This window comes from Taudactylus pleione, unplaced genomic scaffold (genome assembly GCF_031769625.1).
Source record: "Taudactylus pleione unplaced genomic scaffold, aTauple2 ptg000086l, whole genome shotgun sequence".
NCBI lineage: Eukaryota > Metazoa > Chordata > Amphibia > Anura > Myobatrachidae > Taudactylus > Taudactylus pleione.
Genome location: NW_028284488.1, coordinates 27,376,434 through 27,400,340, shown reverse-complemented (window position 1 = coordinate 27,400,340; position 23,907 = coordinate 27,376,434). Strand labels below are relative to the sequence as shown.

At 37.4% G+C, this 23,907-nt stretch overlaps 1 protein-coding gene across 2 annotated transcripts in view; it reads right to left on the bottom strand.

Annotated features, from left to right (window-relative positions):
- The window catches only part of PCLO (piccolo presynaptic cytomatrix protein), a 345,027-nt gene that overhangs the window by 58,867 nt on the left and 262,253 nt on the right, over positions 1-23,907 (bottom strand). For both annotated transcript variants that reach the window (XM_088468800.1, XM_088468802.1), the window contains 7 exons: positions 20,679-20,705; positions 17,021-17,114; positions 15,565-15,636; positions 13,580-13,760; positions 9,575-9,769; positions 7,362-7,433; positions 5,076-5,214 (listed from right to left, as the gene is read on the bottom strand). In XM_088468800.1, the coding sequence (XP_088324926.1) occupies positions 5,076-5,214; positions 7,362-7,433; positions 9,575-9,769; positions 13,580-13,760; positions 15,565-15,636; positions 17,021-17,114; positions 20,679-20,705 (780 nt within the window). The remainder of the gene's footprint in view (positions 1-5,075; positions 5,215-7,361; positions 7,434-9,574; positions 9,770-13,579; positions 13,761-15,564; positions 15,637-17,020; positions 17,115-20,678; positions 20,706-23,907) is intronic.

The window sequence follows — 23,907 nt, the reverse complement described above, 5'->3', positions numbered from 1 at the left end:
ATGAAATGATTTTTATGAAATAAACCTTTAAGAACCACCCATAGAGTTGGACTATATTTGCTCTTCTTTTGATATCTGTGTATATTATTTGCCATTTTCATATTTACATTACTACTTATTTTACATTCATGTTCTCAACATAATAAGTAATTTTATGAATTTATGCCATGACATCGTTTTTAGGGCCTGATTCAGACCCGCTCGTGAGCACACAGCGCTCGCAAGCGGGTCGATGGTCCCCCACTGCACATGCGCACACCGGAGCTGGCTCCGGCATGCGCATGCGCGAGACCCGGCCAGCGACGGGTGCTCCATCACTACGGGTTTCGCACCAAAACAGGGCAGCTATCGATTATGATTGACAGCTCGCCCCGTTTTGGAGGCGGGCAGGGGGGGTGGCTGGCCAAACGGAGGCGTTCCCAAAGGAACTCCTGCCGTTTGGGGGCGGCCTCAGTAGTGAGCTTCCGGCTCTATTAAAGCCGGAAGCTCACTGGGGCTTGCGATTCACAAGACCCTACCACAAGGATCTTGTCGCAAGTCCGATGGTCGCGACCATGGTCACCCACAGCTTAGCGAGCAGCCAGGAGGCCGACACCAAAAAAAACTAATGCCGCCCTGATTCAGAGCGAGCGCTCTGAATCAGGCCCTTAGTTCATACAAGTGTATTTGTTAACTTTTTTTTAAATAAATGTATGCAGTGCCTCTGATTCATGTATTGGGGTCAGAGCTGTTACTAAAGAATTGAATACTAATCAATATATATATATATATATATATATATATATATATACATAAACAGGGCTATTTTTATGGAAAAATAGGTTCAGGAACTGTGGGTGGAGCTATAGAAAAACAATGATATATTGTGAGCTCCCCTACTTTTAAAGTTTCTTCTCCAGGAGAAGCCCGGAGGAGTTGCAGCATATCTCTTTAAATGCTGCAAATCGCGAGTCCGTGGGGAGGGGTGGAGCTAAAACAATGTGATTCACATTATTCTAGCCCCACCCCCTCCCTATGGACCGGCAATTCCCGGTATTATTTCCCCATCCCGCCCACTTCACTAGGAAGTGGGCAGGATGTGGGAGATCTGGCCACTCTTCCAGGGGTACGGAGACTACCCAAAAAATTGGGTCTCCTGCACCTTCCGGAAAGTAGGGAAGTATGAGGTTGAGAGGAAAAGATGTAAGTAAACATTTTGAGGTGAAGTAAACATGGAAAAATAAAGCACTTTTAGGTACTGAAGCAATAATTGAACTGGGGCATCAGAAAGCAGTGACAGGAGTCATAGAACAGTGCTATACAGAAAGTTTTAAGTGAAAACAAAAATTCATCAAGTATAGTTTCAGTCAATAATAGGAAGAGCACAGCAACCAACATCTCCTGGAGGGAAAGCATAACAACACCAAAAAAATTGCCAATATGTTAAATTACATAATTTTTACGGCTCTCCTCAAAAAAGACTGATTTAAAAAGTGATCAGCAATATTATGAAAACATAATTCATACACAGGTCTTTTATTACATACTTGCTGGGAATTACCACAGAAAAGACTAATATATAAACTGTAAAGCAATATTGATAAATTATGACTTATAAATATTTCTTCAATTATATATTTTAGGACATTTTACTCATAAAAGACTAAAATGAGCAAATCATAAGTTAAAATATTTTTTTCCAAGTAAGTAATTTACTTAGAGGTTCATTTATTAATACTTAGATATCCTCTGCTTGACTGTAGTAGCTATTTACCTATTTCTGCTATGAAATTGTATTAAAATTACATTTTCACAATTATATATGACCTTTTATTTTAATTGATAATTGATAATTATCAAACAATTTTAGAAATTGTATTCATTTTTATATTTCATTTTAGTTACAGTATATCTGTCATGTCAGGAGATTATTGTGAACCTGAGGGTGTTGCTGGTTGTGGTTCACAGGATGGGACTATGTTCAGGAAACTCGGTGGGCGTACAGTCAGGTGCATAAATATTGGGACATTGACAGAATTTTCATATTTTGGCCTCTATTCACCACCACAATGGCTTTGAAATGAAACAAACAAGATGTGCTTTAACTGCAGACTTTCAGATTTAATTTGAGGGTAATTACATCCAAATCAGGTGAACGGTGTAGGAATTACAACGGTTTCTATATGTGCCTCCCACTTTTTAAGGGGCCAAAAGTAATGGGACTATCAACTCAAAAGCTATTTCATGGACAGGTGTGGGCTATTCCCTCGTTATTTCATTATCAATTAAGCAGGTAAAAGGTCTGGAGTTGATTCTAGGTGTGACATTTGCATTTGGAATCAGTTGCTGTCGACAATATGAGATCAGGTGAACGGTGTAGGAATGGAACTGAGTCAGGCTAGAACTGACTTTGCACTTTGGCCAGACTGGAACCAACTGAATGGAGTCTGAGTCAGACTGTGACTGACAATGCTTCTTGAACCAGACTGGAACCGACTGGAACGGAACTAAAATATGGCTGGAACTGACAATGCTTCTTGAACCGGACTGGCACCGGCTGGAATGGAACTGAAGTCAGGGTGGAACTGACCATGCTTTTTGATCTAGACTGGAAAGCTGGAATGGAACTGAAGTCAGGGTGGGATTGACAATGCTTCTTAAGCTGAACTGGATCCGACGGGAATGGAACTGAAGTCAGGGTGGGACTAACAATGCTTCTTAAGCTGAACTGGATCCAGCAGGAATGGAACTGAAGTTAGGCTGGGACTGAAATTGCTTCCTAGTCTGGACTGGAACCAGCAGGAATGGAACTGAAATCAGTCTGGGACTGACAATGCTTCTTGATCCGAACTGGAACCGGCAGGAATGACACAGGAGTCAGGAGTGGAGCAAAATGGTAATTGCACTAGTATGTTAGATACAGAGAGTAGCGCTGTGGAGCACAGGTATTACATGACACTGTGGGCCTGATTCAGAGCCGCTCGTAAGCGGCCGCTCGCTCACTCTGAGCGATGTTCGCACAACTGCGCATGCGTATGGGTCGTAATGTGCATGCGCAAAGCAGTCATTGCGGTCGGAAATCGTGCGCTTGCAAAAAAGCGAAGGGCTGCTAATGTGATTGACAGAATGTACCGTTTGTGGATGGTAACAGGGGAAGGTGCTTGAAAACGGAGGAGTGGAGATCCGAACGCAGGCGTGCCAAATGGTCAAAAGGGCGTTTAATGGGAGTGCATAATTAGTAAAGGAGCGTCATCGACCACGTCACTTGGTTGTCTTTTAGCCTGAACTGCTCGCAGTGATAGCGGTAAGAAAAACCTACCACAAGCACTGCGAGCAGTTCAGATGCCTTTCGATGTACCCGATTACTCTAATAAATACCGGAGATGACGTGTGTTGCGAACGGCAAAGGGGCGTCTTTAAAAAATAGTGAGCGCATTTTTCGTTCGCTCGCTCGCTCAGACATAGAGGCGTCAGCAAACCGCAAAGAGCGAGCGCTCAATTTAAATAGCCGGCCCGTTTTTTGGAACGACCGTCCGCAAATAGCGTCCGGCTCTGAATCAGGCCCTGTGTTAGACTTTACACAGACTGGATATAGCTGAATCAGTAAAGTACTGAGGAGTTTGCAGGATACAGGTAGAAGGTAGCTGGACACTGATACAATGGCTGTATGTAGAGAACTCACTGAATCATATGTAACCTGCAGGGGATGCAGGTATCAGGATCTCTGCAGCAGATTGGAAAATACACTGCAGTAGCAATTGCTAGAAGGACTGTGATAAACTCTGCATTCAGGATTCTACAGGCTGCAGACACAGATGAATCCTCACGTAGATAATTAACCTGGAGTTAGGTTTAGCAGTCAGGAACTCAGGCAATTGCTAAGGCTGTAGGTATTGCAGACAGGAAACTTAGGGGTATATTCATGATGTTAATTTTTGGGGTCCGAATGGACAGCGATTAACATTCTAACTCGACGCGAGCACCAGAGCAATTTATCATTGCTCCAGCATGGAGACAGCTGATCCGAAAATCAGCAGTCTCCTTTCGGAGCAGTGAGACAAGTGCGCATGTGTCACCTACAGGTCATGCATGCGCACAAGAGCCCCAACGTGCGGCTGAAGTAGCTGGACAAGGGCGGAGGGCCTCTTTGCACCCCAAGACTTCTTCCCATTGGGAAGGAGTGGGTTGCGAGCCCCGAGCGGAAGCACTTACCATCTAAAGATGGCGAATGCTCCCGCACTCAAGCTCCAAAAATACAATATTTTGAGAGCTTGAACTCTGTTCCCATACTAGTGTATGGGGACAGCAGGCCATTCCGCGAGAGGAAGCATTTACCATTCTTGATGAATGGCCCAATAACTTAATTTCTACAATTGCAGGTGAAAATGCCACCTGCAAGACAGGTGGTAAGGTATGTCACATGACAAATTACTTAGAATATGAATGTAGCAAGTCAGGATCGTGACAACATCGTATCTACTATGTTATACGATTTTATACTTTATATATAGATTTCTTATATTCGCTTTTTGTATATGCTCATAATCTATATACATTAGGATTCCAACAAAATTTAGAATTCTGATAATATGATTTACAGTCTGAAAAACTGTCCAAAGATTCCTAATTGCATCATATGTGTAAGGAACATATACAGAGCATTTTGTAATTTCCCATAGTATGAGAAACAATATGTTAGAGGACAGGACAGCAGAGCTTATTTCCAGCTGGTACGTTTGGTTTTCAATTTCAATCTATGTACTTCCCTCTATAGTCTGAAGTCAGCAGTAATAGTAACAGTTGTTACAGTGATGGATACGTTTAATTTGTTTAATGAGGTTTTAGTAGGCAATAGCTCTTTTACAAGACAAGTTATGTTTCCTCCAGCCAGTATACCTTGTCAGTATTACACAGTCATAATACGCCTATTTCCTCATCCCTTATTTTGTTGAGCTGGCCATGCAGAAATCATTACACAGTTAAACATGACAAATACAATTACCTTAATGCATGGTATATTTGTAGGTAGGTTAGAAGTGGAGGAAAGCATATTACAAACATTTATTTCTTCATTGGAAAAGGAAATAGTTACTTACATTCTTGGAACTTGAAATAGATTGTTATCCCCCTGTGTGCCATTCCCATCACTGTCCATGCTGTACCCACTGCCAAAACTACTAACTGATGAAGTTGTTGAAACCGTAGATTCGGTAGTCTTATGAGTCGTTGCTTTTGCTGCACAGGAAGAGTATTGTATTAGTCAAATAAAATATAACATTTGCTAAATATCTTTAAAAAGTATTTTAGGAATACAATAGAATTGTTACAGTTACAATATAGTTATTAATTAAGTAAAATTCTAAAAGAGTTCAGCACCAACATTTTATATAACTTTATTGCAGTATATTTCTGTTTATTGCTTGCTAGTTTATAAAATCACTTTCTCCCTTTCTCATTGGCCTGCAAACATTTACATGCCAAGCACAACTAATTTAACAGTAAATCATTAATTCAGTATACTGTATATATTATACTTCCTTATTCCTTATCATCCTCTCCTTTTGCTCAGCACAACATAATCAGCTTGGTGGAATTTTACACTGCCAGGACCGACCTGGCAGTTTCGTGCTCATTCAGGAGGGGGCAGACCAGACCTTCTTCCCATAGGGGCACCAGGAACCAATGCCATCTGAAGATGGCATATGTTTCTGCAGACAACTCCGAAAACTGAATGTTTGTTGATATTAGGCAGCTCTTCTAATAATGAATGGGCTTGTTACGAAAAACATGTGGAAACTAGGGTTTCTGCGTGTGTAACGGTCCATTAATAATCATGAATGGGCTCCTAAATGCATGCTATATTATTGCATATACAGTAACATCTGGTGTAAACTATTTAATACATCTACAGTAGCACCTGCCTGTAATATACAATTTGAGGAAAGTACACAAAAGCTTTAAGAAAATATTTTTGAGAAAGTGACTTTAAAGCCAGATCAAAATAAAAGTACTCAAATAATGATCTACTCTACAGATAATGGATAGTATATAACAAGCATTAATATATGCTCTGTACCTCTACTGGTTTCTAGAAAAGACTGTACTGCAATAAAACCATTAAAGAAAGCAATTGTAGCTTCATGAATAACTTTTTAAACATGAAATAAGCTCAAATTAAATATGTTATCTAGATAATTTAATTGCATTGGTCTATCGTTTTTCGCCTTTCGCAATGCTGTTTAATCAATCTTTCAAAAGTTGATATTGCAATAATCTTAGTCACTAACTAATAAATAAGCAGCAATGTATGCTTTGATATACTGATTGCATAATCACTTCGGAATACATAGCACAGAATAACGTGATTTCAGAAATTATCATGGCATCTCCCTATCGGGTAAGGGCGAAATTGGCAGACTAAATAAGTCAAATATATTTGTGTATGAACAGATGTCCTTAAATGGAGCAGTTTTAATATTAGCAGTGTTTATACATTTCTGTTTATTATCAGTATAATGATATGTAGCCTATTGCTGTATTTCTGAGTTTTGTCCTCCAAACCATATGCATAATAACTTCACATTCTACTGAGCTATATCATAGTTACATTTGGCAACTAATTCAATTCAAAGGCTGCTATAAGTTAACTTTCCTAACCTGACAAGATGCAAATGAAGTGTCCATACTAGTCTCCCCTGTGCATTTCCTTTTGTGTATCTGTAAGGTAAGGTCTCCCTTCCAATACCTTTACCTTCATCTCCAATATCATAATTTCCAGATATTGCTGCCAAGAGAAACTAGAGCAACCACCCACCCGGTTACATGGGTTTATCCTGTCATTGTAGATTCACCAAGCAGCAATAGCTGTATAACCGAATGAAAGCTGAGCCTGGAATTGGAGGTCTAATTTTGGTAACAATAGTGTTAACAACACAAACCATTAAAATGCTAAATGACATGCAGGGAAGATGCAAGTACTGTAGAAATTTAAGACTGAAACTGTCCCATTTATAAGGCAAGTTTATCTATATGAAATATCAAATAAGAATTAATAAGGAAAGAGTGACATTGAGATTGACTCCAAATGAGGACATTTGAAAAAAGAAAAAAGATTTTGCTCTGATTTTTGTCACCAATTTTATGGCTGTAATTTTTCTTCTTAGCACAAAAATAAAAACAAAGGCTGAGACTGTAGAATTAAAGGCAGTTTAAAAGTGCCATAACCAAGAGCTGCTATCAGAAATTATTGTTCACCTTTTAAAATAGATATTTCAAATTGCAGCTGACTTGTACTAATATATATATATATATATATATATATATATATATATATATATATATCAATAAAACAATCAATGCAGGTAGACAGCATTTTTCCTCACCTTCAGCCTTGACGGATCCATCGGACATCACCTTCTTGAGTGCAAGCTGGCTTTGGTCTTTGCTGTCATTTGCTGGTGAAGGCAGATTGTCAGACTGAGTTCTTTGTATTGGGAGTACTCCTGCTATGCTGTGTCTATGCTGTTTCCTTGCATTATTAGACTGACCGCTTTTATGTGCTGCTGTGGCAGTGTAGGTGAAATGGAAACCCATACTATGCATCCTCAGATGGAACCAGCTTAAATGTTATTCATGCAAACAGAAGTGTTGTTTCTGTATTCAGATAGGTAGTGTTTTTAAACACCAAAGAGACACCACATGCACAGCATTAAGGGGCTTTAAAACTGGCTGTTTCTTTTTATTGGTTTAAAAATGTTTTCCCACCACAGTTTTAATCCTGTGAGAACACATGCAAGAACACATTTCTGTGAAAAACACAATTATCCCTCTTGGAAAGTTCTAGGATGTTGGCTGGTAGAATGAAAAGTATGTCCATTCAATACAGTTTACAGTAACATTGCTTAGGAAGTTGAATTTCTGTTCTTTAAAGTTATGCATAATATAGACCTCTACGTACCGTAGGGTTTTAAAAAACTGTTATTACTTACACTGAATGTGCCAAATAAAAGATCTAACATGTTAAACCATAATTTCCTGGTACTGTAAATATTTATTTATTTAATATAGTGGAACACAACAGGCACGAGCAAATCTCTAATATACATGCAGTGTAATGTTAAATATTGCACCATTTAATTTTTAAAATGTAAATTGCCATTTTTAAGAAACAGATTTTTGTCTATACTCAGTAGACCTGATTAACGTAATGAATATTCTCTTATGATTCTATTCACTTATGATTCTCTTTACTTGTTTCTTCACATAACAATTTGTATTTTCATATCTTGGAGAAACCTGCTGTGAAATTATGAAAGGTGTCCTGTCCTGTAAATATTGTAGGAAAGGCCAACTTGCACAATTTCACATTTCACAGAAAGAAGAGAATTCCAGGGACTTCAAATTTCTTTCCTTAGTGCCAGTGATGTCAGTTAGCTACACCCACATTATGGATAGAATATAGCTATAACAAGCTAGTTTGGGGATGTAATTCAATATTGTCTACAGTACTGAATGTTACCAATACCCTTCTATAGATTCCAACTAATATAGTAACTATATCAATTAGATCTTTACATTTACAGTGTTTAAATTAGATTTACATAGTTTATTATCATTTCTACACTTTAAAAAAAGTTAATTTATCATTTATTATACTATATTAATCTGTACATGGAATTGACTTGTTAATTTACAATGTACATTATCTACCTTGAAAAAAATTCTCAAAATTCTCAAAAACATATAACCATTATGAACAGGTAACCGTGTGTACTTCGGTAGTGTAGTCTACTAGTGAACCGCTCCACACTGATCTGATATGTGCAATATTTTTAAAGGTATTTTTCAAATACAAATTATTCATGCAAATAGTTGTATATGTCTGTATGACTACATGTATTTATTTCCAATATGTGTGAGATAAATCAAATTAAATATTGCTCAGAATAACAATTGAGACTTTGCATTAATTCTACAATCCAAAAAAATACACTTTAATATTTTAATATATTAGAATATGTGGTTGAGCGTGCAGTGATATTAAGCAATCACTCACAATGATATGAGAACATGTCTTTATGACGGTGTCTTTATGATCAGCCTGGACTAGTGGTTACACATTTATTGGCCTAAAAATGTCAATGGTTTCCTCTGTAATGATAAAGTACACAAGGGTTTTTAAATGAGTAAACAAATTTTCAAATGTCGATGATGCTGAAAATTACATATGTATAAAAAAATAAACATAAAGAAGTCTGGTATTTTTATGATTAAATTAATAAAAATTACACTGAGAAATAACTCCCACAGGAGTTGTACAAGTAATTAACATTATGGGGCATATCAGACATTTTACGAGATGAAGACACTTTGATGGAAGAATGAACCAATGAGGAAACAGCCAGTTTCATTAGGTTTCAGTAAACAAAAATTGGGTAACATATAATAGATGTGGACAAAATTTTCACAATAAAAGGACATTTAACAAGGTGAACAAGTAGTGACAACAAATAATGGTCAACAAGGGGAAACAGCAGGAAAAGGCAACAGATGAACATTAAGCTGCCATGCTGAGGAATTTATTTGCGTCTTTTACTTGGTTGAAGACGAAGCTGTTGGACAGCTGCTTCAGCAGCAGCGATGGCTGCTCCGGCATCTTCAAGATGCGTCTGAGTGACACTGCTTTTGCTTTGGCTACGGGATGGTCCATGTGAGCGAAGGTGTCCCTCAGAAGATGACTTTGAGCTACCAGGACTGCTATGAGATTTCTCTATAGTAGGAACCTGCATATCTGTAAAAAATAACAAATATTTTTATTTGTTATGTTTATATCTTGTTTTCTGAATTTGCAGTATATGGCATTTTCTGTATTTTTTATGAATACTTTCATGTTTGTTATTCCAATAATTTTTACCTATATAAATAAGGTTATGAAACTAAAACAAAGTTATGCATCTACTACATCACAGGAAAACAAACATTTTCAAGATATAAGTGCAATGACATCCTGTGAAACCTTAATTTACAATTATACAACATTTTCCCCAAGCACACCACTCACTGTTTTCTTTTGATTTGTTTTAACTAACAACAAATTGGATCATTATTGTGAAGAAATGATATGGTCTTTAATTGATTATAAAATCATCAAAAATTATTTGTTGAACACACTTTGATTTGAAATTCATACCCAATTGTGCAAAGTATAAATTAATTAAATGTAAAAGAAAAATAAAATACCATGCAAAAGAGAAACATTATACTTAACAAAACAAACACCCACCACAAAAATAAAATGGTTTATTGCCTGTAAAATTATCTAACAATAATAACAACTGAGTAGATAATAGTGCATATAACTTACAAATATTATACCAATTAAGGCACTAAGGGGGAGAAGTATGAAAGGGCAGGCAACGGGCATTATTTGTCAGTACCTAATTCGCCCATTTAGAGTGGCGAAGCAGGTCCCTTCATCGGCAGCATGTATTATCACCTCAGTTTCCTGAAGAGGGAGAGCGTTAACTCCCCTCTCCGGTGACTGGCACTCTCCCTCTTTTGGCTTCTGACCCATGCTTTGCACATGTGCCTGTCAGGACCCCGCACCCCAGTGGCACCCGCAGCTCAAAAAAAAAACCTTTCTTTTATTTAATACACAAACTGTTCCGACAGCCAGGCATAGTGCTATGGATCAAGAAACGATAGCTGCAGCTGTCAGAACGGCCAGTGCCACTGACTCTTCATACATTGACTGGCACATCGGCGCTGCTATCGTGTAGACAGCAGCGCCGATAATGACAGGGGCACAACCCCACATTAATGCATGTCGGAGAAGCAGTATCAGCGCACATAATGTGCGCTAATACCACTCCTACCCCATATTGCCCCTTCATACTTCTCCCCCAAAGTGTAAAACAATACAGTATCAACTAATTGCAGTACTGTTAAAAACCATATTGATAAGTTACCAATTTCAGTTGAATTACAATTTACAAAGCACTTAGTTAAATAGCAGTACACGATGAGGAGCAACTTTATAGTTATATATGTCTATTTAAACACTTAAATGGCTAATATATACATTAATATCAATTTTTTTTAAATATCCTTCAATAATATATTGAACCATCTATGATTGGACCATTGCAACATCGCAACTTACCCTGAGCAGACGCCGGGTAAACACTGGGGGGCTGAGGACTGGTTTGTTTACATTTTTGTGGCTGAGCCCACCTGAGATCAGACCCTCTATCTGAAAAGTGTTTACCAATTTCATATCAGGAAAGAAGGAGACTTGCTGCACTAGTGGGGATAATTTAAGGTTTTAGATTTTGAGTTTTTAAGCTGGGTTGTTTAAGTGCAATTATGAAAAAAAAACTGTTTTATTGTTTATTAAATTAATACACTAGATGAATTTTTCCACTTTTTTCCCTATTGTGTATGGTAAACAATTGGAGAGAGTTTGTTGAAATTTTAAAGGAGATATCATATTTTAAAATAAAGGAAGTAATTGGATTGAGAGTTATGGGAGACAAGCAAATTATCACTGTATAGAATTGGGTGCATATCCTATAAAATTGGAAATATTTTTAAGGCATCACACTATTGCAAGTTTGTAACTTTTGTCTTTTTAAACTCAATTCCATTTGGGATGGGTTGAATAATTTAGTTAGAGGGGAAAAGAAGCATCAATAGATAAAAAACCCTAATTAATGAGAAATCAATTCCATTCAGATGTCAGTACAATTTTTGATTAATTTATGGTTGCTAAGAGGATACTGTATTAATGTATCTCGTTTTGCTTCTGAGCAAATTCACTTATTTCTTTTGTAAAGTTGAAATAGATTGATGTAGGTTATTTAGCAGTGTTAATTGCCATAATTACCAATTATGATGTCATACAAATATGTATATGTATTTGCAATTTTAGAAGGACACACAGAGAGGTATATTTACTAAGCTGCTGTTTTCTAGCATTTTATCAGAGGTATTGCATGATTTACTAAAGCCCAAACTGCTGGAAACCTGCTGAGAATGCAGAACTGAGAACACAACTGAACATTGAAGCACCATAAATGTTAGCTGACAGACCCACCAACATAAAAGACCTGCCTAAGACAGGCATGTTTGTAGAAAGCAGTTTCCAGATTACTAGGAAATGTACACGTGTTTGTATTAAAAATTGCGAAACAAAATGCAAAATAAAAAAAAACATAGAGGAACCATAGAGGGTAGACCTGCAGTGTGAGGGCCCCTCACCATCATTCCATCAGCCTTAGAACAGCTGGTACAAGGGCTGCTTCCCTAGTAATATTGGGCCTACAAAAACAATGTACTGGGCCCATCATGGGTATAACCAGTCCTAGTGCCAATAGTAGTAGAGCTACTCCTTACATCCCAGGGTGATGGAATAACAATTGGGTAATAACATTATCCTTTGCCTGCACACTACAGGTCCTTTTTGCTCCATGTAGGCATTCAATGGGACTTTGCTACTGGTGTTCGACACAAATGAGAGGTCACTCACGGATATTTTCATAGGAATGAATAGGATATTTGGTAGGTTTGCAGTGGGATAGGGGCTTAGAAATCGATGGGCATCCACAGCGGTTTTCAAAAAACAGTCCAAAGCATTGCTTAGCAAATTCTGCATTTGGACCCCAAAACAATGGTGATGACACTGTCCATTGGTTTTAAAACAATTGGCAAATCCACGGCTTAGTAAATTTACTGCAAAGTGTGTTAAGGATGTGATTAATATGTTACAGGGACAACATACAGTAATGTGTTCTGATGGAAAAAAATCATATCTTTATAATTATATATTAATGCATTGTATTTGTATTTTACTTTTATGCACATGACATACCGATGAGCATGCTGATGAACTTTAAGTACACTCCATCTGCAAATTACTGATTAATGCAATCATTTGATACCGTATTGTTCTTACACTTTGGGGCTGCTCCTGAGTTGAACACGGAAGTTACTGCGTCTTTTCCACAGCCGCATCTGCGTCTTTATGAAAATGCTGCGTACGCTTTCAGTAATACTGAGATGCCCATTTGCAGTGTCTTGCAGCATTCCAGTTCCATCTTGGTGTATCTGTACATGCATCATTGGATGCCCCATCAAAACTTGCACCAGCCCTATGGCATGTGCAGTTTCTCCTTCTAACCATGGCCTCCTGTGCAAGCAGTTGTGCATCTGTGGACACAGCCGCTTACAGCGACATGCTGGCGACATGCCCGCATCTGTTTAGCCACCCCTGCTACCTGCCAAGACACCCAATGATTTCCACAGACCCTGCATCTGATTCTGAGTGCTAACAAATAGGGACGCATGCGCAGAACTAAAACATCGGCCACCTGCGTGCGGCATCAACACTGTGTGCAACTCAGAATCAGGGCCTTTGTGTTTTAATTGGTATATGTTTTGTAAGGTGAATGTACTGTACATTATATCATCCTTTATTACTGATATTGGTTTTATAGGGTTTTAACAGGAACCCTGCAGTAGATTAGCTGTAACTACCCAGGAGTACTGATTTAGGGGATTGTTTTCAGTTTGTACAAATATTTGTTATAGCAGAAATTGTTACCTTTAGATGGATCTGGGAAGATTCCATGGCTTCTGCTTTTAATGACTGATGGCTTTGGTACTTGCTGACTGCTTTGAGTGGAATGAGGCTTTGCATGGTCAATACTGTCACTTTGTTCCTTCAAAGGGTACCATCGTGGCATGTTGTCAAGATAGGAGGCATTCGATAGATCGATTAATACCTGAGAGCAGAATTATTTGTAGTCAATATGAAACCTATATGTACATAAATATACAAAATAGCTGATAATTATTTATTATTATAGGTAATATTTACAAATGTGCTTTAAACAGATTTTATTGTTATATACATCAGGCTTAACATGCAGATCAATGGAACTCAGGAAATGACTGTCATATTACTGCAATGACAGCTATGGAAATGAGTCCTTTACTGCAGTGGGTAACAACAAATTATATATATATATATATATATATATATATATTACCAATACCATAATACCAAGGATCCGGCACTCTGCAGGCAGCTGAAGCCTCACTGAATCTTGCTTGGGTGCCTTCCTGAGGATAGCACACCCCTAATGCAGCAACAAGAGGAAGGTGGCACTCCAAGACTTGCAACTTCCCCACCTCTCTGTCTTTCTCCCTTTCCCCACTGCACCTATACATACTCTCTCTTCACCCTCCATTTCTTTCCCCCGTTCAATCTCTCCTCCCCCTGTTCACTCTCTCCCTCTCTCTCTCTCCCCCCCCATTCACGCTCTGTTAACTTATCCCCTCCCCACACTCTTTCTTCTACCCCCTTTCACTCTCTTTCATTATCTCAAAATTAGCCAGCCTAGTGGTCCATGCCACATCAGTGTGTCACACAAGTTCAGATGCAGTACATGCTGGCTGCCTCTGTCAGGCAGATTTCTGTAAGTACTCTATTATGTGGGGATCCCTGCTGTATTATGGATGGGTGCCTGGGTCTTTTGTGTTCTGTCACCAGTGCCAATATTTCTATTGGCACTCAGAGCATCTCGACTCCCACTGCGCATGTCAGAGACATAAAACCGATCCACAAATATTATATACATTTGTGTCTATATTTAATTATATTTTACATGGTAAATACAACTTTGGATACTACAACTTTAGCATATACTACTAACACTGTCAAGCCACATCTCTACGATTTTGTTACTACTATAATAACTATCATAAACTGTAAAGATTAAAAATAAACATTTCATGATAGTATACTGCACATATTACATTTTAGTAAGTCTAAGGCAATGCGTAATGCTCTTCTAAGGAACCAGAGTAAAGCTGGCCACACATCTACAGATTATCTGTCCAACCAGCCAACTTGTTGATTGGTTGGAATGAAAATCTGGTAAGGTATGAAAGCAAATGACAATCAGCAATTTAATCCCAAACGCCGGAAAATGGACAAAAACTGTTGTTTGAACAAATTGTTTAGATCAACCATTTAACAAACTTGTCTGACGACCAATTTCATCTGTTTTCTGGCATTTGGGAGCAAATTGCTGATCATCAGTTACTCCCATACCTTACCAGATTTTCATTCCAACCAATCAACTAGTTGGCTGGTTGGATGCAAGTTGGTCTAGTGTGTGGCCACTTTAAGACACTGTTCTCAAGTTAAGGATCTGCATGGCATCTTCTAAAGACTCTGCTCAATTTAACACATAGTTTATTGAACAAAATTGTGTTACAGTATTTGCACAAATGTGCTGTAACTTTTTGTGACCAGACGTTTACTTTAACTTCCTAAACTACACTCAACAAATGACAGCTTGAACGTGATTGGTAACTAATCTATTGAGGCATTATGTTTGCGCACAAAGCACCTTTTATTTATTAGCTCACATTGACATATAGGCACATCCTCAGTTAATTAATACAACCTGGAGATTTTATAAAGTATATATATGTGATTACTTTAATTTGCTGTGATGATAGCAAAAATGTATTTTATTTAATGGTAAGCTTGTGTCTACTGACGATTAAGTGTCTTACCTCACCAAGAAAGTCATTTGAAGAGAATCTATCATAGTCCCATACAGTGACTTCTAACGTTTTCTTTTTCAGCTGCAATGGAATTCACAGAACACAAATAACACAATTTTCCACATTGTTATGGACACTCTATCAGCTTCATAGACATATTATCATATGGCAATAACCTTGATTATTGAAAAATTAAAAGTTTGAAAGTTTATTTTCTACACTTCTAATAACACTTTATTTTGGTTGTCATATGGCTTCATAGTGACATTGATTTAAGAAAAATATATATTCTATTATGAAGATTGCAGACACATTACTTGATAGGAACATTAGTCTTACAATTGCTATTTAGTTTATTTCAGACACACAGCATACAGTTTTATATTTTCATTTCACTTCCTTTAAAATATAAAAAATATTTGCATTTCATCTACAACTGTGCAATCAGCCATAAAAATTATCATATTTATATTGTTGGGATGCATGCCAAACATTAAAGTGTTGGTTCTTATTATGTAATTAGCTAATTCCAAGTAGTACAGCACAGTAGGTTAAATCAAATATTTAAATGAAAATAATATTTTCACCATGGAATCTTTGTGAATTAATAAGAGCATTATAAATACAGATGTTGAAATACCTTAAGTGCTTAAGGTAAATTAGATGTTAAGGTATATAATGTTTACATCTATAATTGGACAGTTTATAAATATCCGAAAACAAGGAAAAAATGAGTTTGCTTACCTACAATGTCTCTTATAGTGATTATGGTCAACTTTGTAATTTTTAGGTTTGGAAAAATATTTCCAAAAATGTCAGGCACACACAAACACCTCCTTTTGCTAGAATAAAATGTAACCTATACATCCTGTATTAATTTTTTACAAATTATATCTTTCACAGGACTATTCTATGGGCGCCCATCTTTCATCATTGCAGTTTGGCTGGATGTAGGAGGGCTTGTCAAGGTTCATAACTAACGTATGATACAGTATATGCGGTCTATGTACTAAGTCTTGGAGAGTGATAAAGTGGAGAGAGAAAAACTACCAACCAATCAGTTCCTAACTGTTACTTTACAGGCTTTGAAAAATTACAGGAGCTGGTTGGTTGGTACTTTATCTCCGCCCACTTTATCTCTCTACAATGCTTAGTGCATAGACCCCATAATGTATCTGTATTACCATTCTCAGCTAGCAGCATACATTCGCTCATATGCAAAGATAAGTAGCTGAGAGTTGTTGTTCTCTGTAGGAATTAGATACTCTTTAGATATCTCTTAGATGTCATGTTCAGATCAATGTCAGTTGTGGATGATGGGCTTTTATAATATTCCCCTATGAATGCTTAAATTATATATTATCAAACACTTAAATGGCAGTACTACATGAAACAAATGTATACAAATGATAGACCCATATGTTGAAATAACAGATCTTTCTATATATGGTCAATATCTACAAACCTGCTCCATGGATATATTCTTATAAATTACCGTCTGATTCCATTCTGGGTTTAAGCTTTTTTGTACATATTTTGTTCTTCGTTTATATTCAGCACTAAGTCAGAAATCAGAAATATATGATTATTGTAATTTAGTACATGAAATTAATCAACATTGATAATAAATGAAGATGCAAACAAATAGAATATTGCAATTGTGAGATAAATTTTATATATATATATTTATTATGTTATACTAAAGCTCAGGCATACTTTAGTTGGGAATTCAGCTCATGTTAAATGCACATTAAAATGTATAGTACTGAAAAATGTTCAATTTGAAATTAATGGTTTGGGTGGCCCTAAAGTCATAGGGAACCCTATATTCATGGGTCCCATATCAACATTTTGGATGGCTTAGTGGTGATGGTCAAACTCCCCACCCCTACACCATATCTACGCTGTGCATGCCCCTGCATAAGCTTTAGAAGACCAGAGTATAAGAGTGGGCCACATTTGCCAATCTCCTTTATTGGTGGTAATTTTGCCACTGGAGACAGCATTATAAAGAGGCATTTTGTTTTCTCCAAACATTGCCAGCTGGACCAGCAATCATGTAAAGTAGATGTAGAAGGATTTGTGTAGGCAGTTTCAAAAAGCAGGATGTCACTGGGAAACTGTGTGTGTGTTAGGTATTTGGGCAAACATTATATACAACTTAATTAAATTGAAGGCTCAATGTTTTTCTCTTTCATTAAATACAATTGCCATAAACCTTTATATCTTATAAACTATGACCACTCCTTAAGGACTGATCTACTGTACACCAAACATTTCCTGTACCAGATGATCAATTCCAGATATTTGCTTGAGTCATTCCTCTTAACATGACTGCTTAATCTCAAAGATTTTTCTGAACTGTGTTGCACGAATTGCCTACTTTCAGTCATACCACATTCACAATATCATAGTTGGATTAAGTTCAGGACTTCCTCAGTGCAAAATTTTATTTTGCTTCATCAAATCTGCTATAGCTAATGGTGCATACACACGTTCAGATCTGAATGATAACGATTTAAAAATCGTTCAGTCGTTCATATCTGAAGGAAAATCTGACATATCTGACATGCCTGAACGATGGACGATGAACGATGCGCGTTCCCGTTTGTCAGATAACGATATCTGACATCTGATGTGTTTGCAGTCAGACTTGGACGATTCCATTCATTTTAATGCAGTCAAAAATCGTTCAATCGTTCAAATCATTCAAAACTTTGGTAAAATCGTTCAAAACATTCAATCATTCAATCGTTCATCTGACAAATCTGACAAATCTTACCGTGTATATGCTCCATAATACTTGTGCATTTAGAATGAGTCATTGTGCATGACATACGTTGTTTAAAACTTGAGCTCTGAGTCACAAATACCCTGACACTCCATTTACCCAAGCAGTATTTTTTTTTACTAAAGAAGACATCAGACATATGACCCTGCCATCCTCAAATTGGCCCATGCTTTGAGGTTCTACAAGATTGTCTGGTATATTGTGCACTTTGTAATAAATTGGTAACTCTTTAAATTATATAAAACTTGCAATTATTTTTAATATTTACAAAATATTAGTTATCTAATAAAAATGTTTTGGGTATCATGTTATAGGATGGAATTTATTATAAAGTAGATTTGTAAAGGATTTTTGTGAGTTAAAATGAAGGATTACAAAGGTCACATATGGTTTAGCCCATAACAACTGGATGCCTGAAGTATTAATTTTATGCTTTGTGCAATATGCAAGAACTGCAATGCTGTTATGCTATCTAATATATGTATTAATCTTTAACAATGGAAGCTTTGGTAGCAACTACGTTTGACAGTAAATAAATAATTCTTACCAATATACTGGAATACAAGTATAATGCAGACATTACAAAATGTATTCAAACAGTGGTTTCCACAACAGGAGCCACCAAAACTCAATTCATTTCTAATCAACACAGTAGTCAGTGGAGAACTAAAAGAGTACTCTAGAGGTGCATTGAATCCTGGCTATATATAATATTTTACATTCTATGTGCTGTGATGCACATAGATAATCTAGGCAGACTTCCCTGCTGCTCAGTTTCTGATCATCCCTGCTCTCTCTGGCTCCGGTCTCCAAACTCCTGCTGCCACCAGGATGTATCATACAACTCTTCTCAGAATCTCATAGTGTATTTCTGGACATACCTGTCATCCTCTATGTCTCTGACCCACAACTGTTCCTTCAAATGCATACAAGCATATTTAAAGCATAATTATAGAGGTGATAGAAAGCTAGTGAGCCATCTCTAAAAAAAAAACTGTATCCCTGTACTTTTCATTTAATATCACATTAAAATGTACATTAGTGAAAAGAATAATACATGTGGGAGATACATTGTTTATGCAGTGGTTTGGAGATAAGAGCTAGTGCTGGCTAGACCTGAAGCTGAAAGGTAGTGGATGGGTAGTACAAGTGTGTACTGTATATAGAAGCACAAAAACAAGAACTGGAAGGAGAAGCAGAGGAAATTATATGAAAATAAGCTCAGAGGTGTGGAAATAGCATAATTAGTACATATCAGGGAGGAGGTGAAGGCTCATATGTAATAGTACCAGGTGTAGGGGCAGAGTACAAATAGATGATGACTACAGGGAGAAGAATCAGTGAAATGAGAGGAGAGGACGGGAAATAACTTTTGAAAGAAGCATAAACATTGGAATTTCTTGATATGCAAACATTTTATGTAGAAAAGCAAGTTTTACAAACCAAACAAACAAAAATAATTTCTATTATCACAACTAATATTTAATTTTGTATACTAAATTGGATACGGTCAATATCCTGGCAGACGCCGGAATCCCGACACCTGTCAGAATCCCGGCCCCCGGCATCCTAACCGCTGGCATCCTGAACGTAAGTAACAGGGTTAGGGGGAGTTTTAGTGTTAGGGGCTAAGGGGATGTTCAGGATTAGGCATTAAGGGGGGAGGGTTAGTTTTAGGGTGCGGGGAAGGGGAGGTTAGGTTTAGGCACTAGAGGGGGAGGTTAGGTTCAGGCACCAAGGAGGAGGGGTAGGGGGAGGGTTAGGATACCTACCGACAGGTGTCCGTATCCTAACCCTGTCGGGATGCTGGTGTCGGGATTTAAAACAAATAATACTTTCAACTTTTAAAGAGATTTATCGTCATACAATAATTTTCCACTATTATATTTTGCTTATTTTTACTTTACTTGGAAAGTTGTTAATGTGGATGTTTTATTATATACAAAGAGAACACTATAAATTAAAAAAAATATATATCTGTGCAACAACCAGTTTCTGCCTTTTCAAACTAAGCAGAAAAATAGGGAGAGGTAGGTGAACTGGTTTTCACTAGGTGGTGATATTCATTGAAACTACCCATTATGCAGAGCGGAGATAAATCACAAGAGATCCATATGTGCTTGTAAATATTGATATAGAGTATTTAGTATTGGTGAAACTTTCTCACATATAAAACTAATTTATCGCTCATACAATCACCTTGCAATTAACTGATTTGATACCGAAATTAATAAAAACATTGAGTAAGAACACATTTGCTACAGTCTCTCATTATTTTAAGTCATTGAAATTAAAATCAGTTTATGAAATAAAATTAAAATCAAAACTCTACCTGGCGTTCTGGACAACCATGACTTGTCTGCAAGGAGCCAGTGATGAGACACAGTGCATTACACATAGATGAGACAGCAGAGGAAGCAACCAGAGATAAAACAGAAGATACACATGAAAGACATAAAGCATACACAGAAGGACATTATTATCCTCACTGCTGGAATGGTGTGCAGATATTGATGAGTGCAATATTAAGATATGCTCTTTAAAATATTTGCCTTGTTTTACATTTGGCCATGAAATATTGCTGATAGAAAATTATCTAAAATAAATAAAATTATCTAAATTGTTCCCAGTTCTACAACAGTAATCTACATGGCTCAGCAGAGTGAATTATTCAGCTCTATTCATAGACTATATATTCTGCAAAATTTAAATTCACAAATATAGTGCAGAATGGCGAAACAAAATCAATATTTTGACAATTGGATCAGTGGAACTTCGCACCTCTGCGACAAGGCCGGTTCTCTTTTTGTTAAAAATTTCACTCATCTCTACCAGCAGCTTACTGATTAGGAATGCATCACAAGCACAACTACAGCAAAAGTATATTTCAGCATTTGAGGCAACACAGACATAAATTGGAAACACATGTACTGTACTCAGGACATTTGTTTTCCATATTTCTTTCTTGGTGAATTCTTGTTTTTAAATATTAATGTTAAATCAGTGGGTTTTTATTTTTGATGAAATAAAAATAACAGAATTTTTTTAAATAATCCTTATAATTTCATGTTTATCTAGTTTTCATTATAAACATGAAAGGTAGACAGAAGAGGAGATAGTATTCCAAGGGAGGGGAAGAGGGTGCCAAGAGACAGGGCTCCAGGAGACAAGCTATCAGTGGCCAGTGAAGAGGGTGTAAGTGGACAGTGTATTAGGGCACAGAAAATAGAAGAGAGAATTCCAGGGAAGGGCGATAAGCCAGGGTGCCATGGAATATGCTAAAATACCAATACAATCTATAACCCATTGTAATTTTCCATCATTTGTGTTGTTTTCCTCTATTTCCTCCTCAGTATCTTTGGTTCTCTCTCTCTTTCTAAGGTTCTCTCTCTGTCTCATTTCTTTTTCATCTTGGATCCAATTCTTCTCCTTCCCCTGTGCGGAAGATCTGATCAGGCATTTCACCACGCTCATTCCTGTACCCTACACCTGCTGTACAGCTGTAGTGTAGCGGGAAGCAGTGTGGTGAACGCCCTATGCCAGTCTGATGCTGGGACAGATTCTCTCAAGCCTCACTGAAGAATCATATTTCAGGATCTTTGGTTGCAATTGAAAGTGCTGGAATCCCACCGTGGGTGTTTTTAATTTTTTATATTTTATAGAATATATTTGCTGCAGGTAAGCAATTATTCCAAAAAAGTGCCGCTTGAAAAAAATCTGGCATAATAGAAAACTTAGCGGCTGATTCCTCATTGCTCACAGTGCACAGAACCCATTCTGCGAGTGTGCAGAATGGGTCCTGCGTATTTTCACGCAGCCCCATCGATGTCTTTGCTTGATCGACAGGCAGAGGCATTTAAGGGGAGGTGTGGGGGCAGCCGGCGTTCCCAGAAATGGTCCGCCCTGTTTTCCGGGAGTGGCAAGACCAGGTACTGCGTCGACGGATGCAGTTTCCTGGCCTCACAAGCCAGCAGCCTGAGTAAGGTGAGGCTTACTCAGCTGGCTGGCGGCCTAGCGCTATCCACCATCATGACCATCGACCACCAATGGTTGTGATGGTGATCCCAGCCTGTGACCTCGGTAGCAGTGCTGGGATCGCAAATGCAGCAGGGGGAGTCATACACCTCCTGCTGCATTTGCATATTTGCAAGGATGGAATTGCAAAGCTTCCTGTGTGCAGCCTTGTAAATCCATCCAATGCTGAATCACCCCCTTATTCCAGATATGTGTAAAACATGTAATGTAAAATGTGTTATATGTAAAGTCTACAGATCCCATAGAGTTGGGGTGGCCTCTTGGCTAGTATCTGTGCTGTATTATCTGCATGTAACATTCCTGCTACTCCCAGTCCAGTTATAAGAAAAATCCTCAAACAGACACTAATTAAAGCCAAGCAGTGATCAAAGTAAAATAAAGTGATAACCCCTAAAGAGATCACTACATCTTTGGTGTCTTCACAGATTTGTAACCCGTTACCCTTTGTAGAGAGGCAAGTTCCCCTACTAATGTTATACTTATAAATTAATCACAGATAGTAAATGCAAGTTTTGAAAAAAATTACAACTTTATTTTTCTGGTATGGCTCAGCAGACGTCCTAGTCAGGCCATGCTCTCCGCAGATAGAAAACAAAAGTTAAATCATACAATGCATATACTATTACAATTCAGGATTGAGCATACATTGGTAAACATAACTTTTAAAGAAACTCTACAGTATGTCTGACCATATGGGGCATTTCCCCGGGTTCTAAACAACATTAAATATATTTATACTGCAGTATAAATTACCAAAATGGTTAACTGTCTCTGGAGGCGAGATTGTAATTATGAACTCGGTGGTGCACAATGTTTCCTTTCTAAGTCGGGTGATATTTAGCTATAGTACATAGCAGTAGCCGATGTAAGCTTTAGTGGTGCTAAATAAGTTTTTATTGCACTTCAGTATATCGCTGAGGCTTCTCCAAGGCACTGTCAAGTTTCCTTTTTAAACTGCTACAACTTTTGCTAAAATGTTTAGAATTGAAAGTTACAATTTGACTTCAGAGCTATTGTATCCAGGCTTTGAGCCAATAAATAACTATTTTGCTAAATATCATTACTTAAGTAGGATTGAACTTATGGTGCATACACACGGTCAGATATCTTATCAGATATGAACGATAACGATTGTAAAATATCGTTCAATCGTTCATATCTTTGACATGTAGGGCATGCATTGACGAACGTTGCGCGTTCCCGCATGTCAGTTAACGATCTCTGACATTGACTGTGTTTGCAGTCAGATTTTGACAATTTGATTAATTTTAATACTGTCATAAATCGTTCATCGTTGATGAAATCGTTCAGTTGTCAAATATGACTGTGTATGCACCATAAGGGTCTTTTTCCCCATTCTGGCTGGAGAGAGACTGTTTTGCTAATAAATAGATGCTAAGGGGTATTTTACTAAAGTGCAGGTTTTTAGAAGTGGAGATTTTCCCCATAGCAAATAATCAGATTCTAGCTATTATCTTCTAGAAGGTGCTAGATAAAGGTTAAATAAAATCTGATTGGTTGCTATG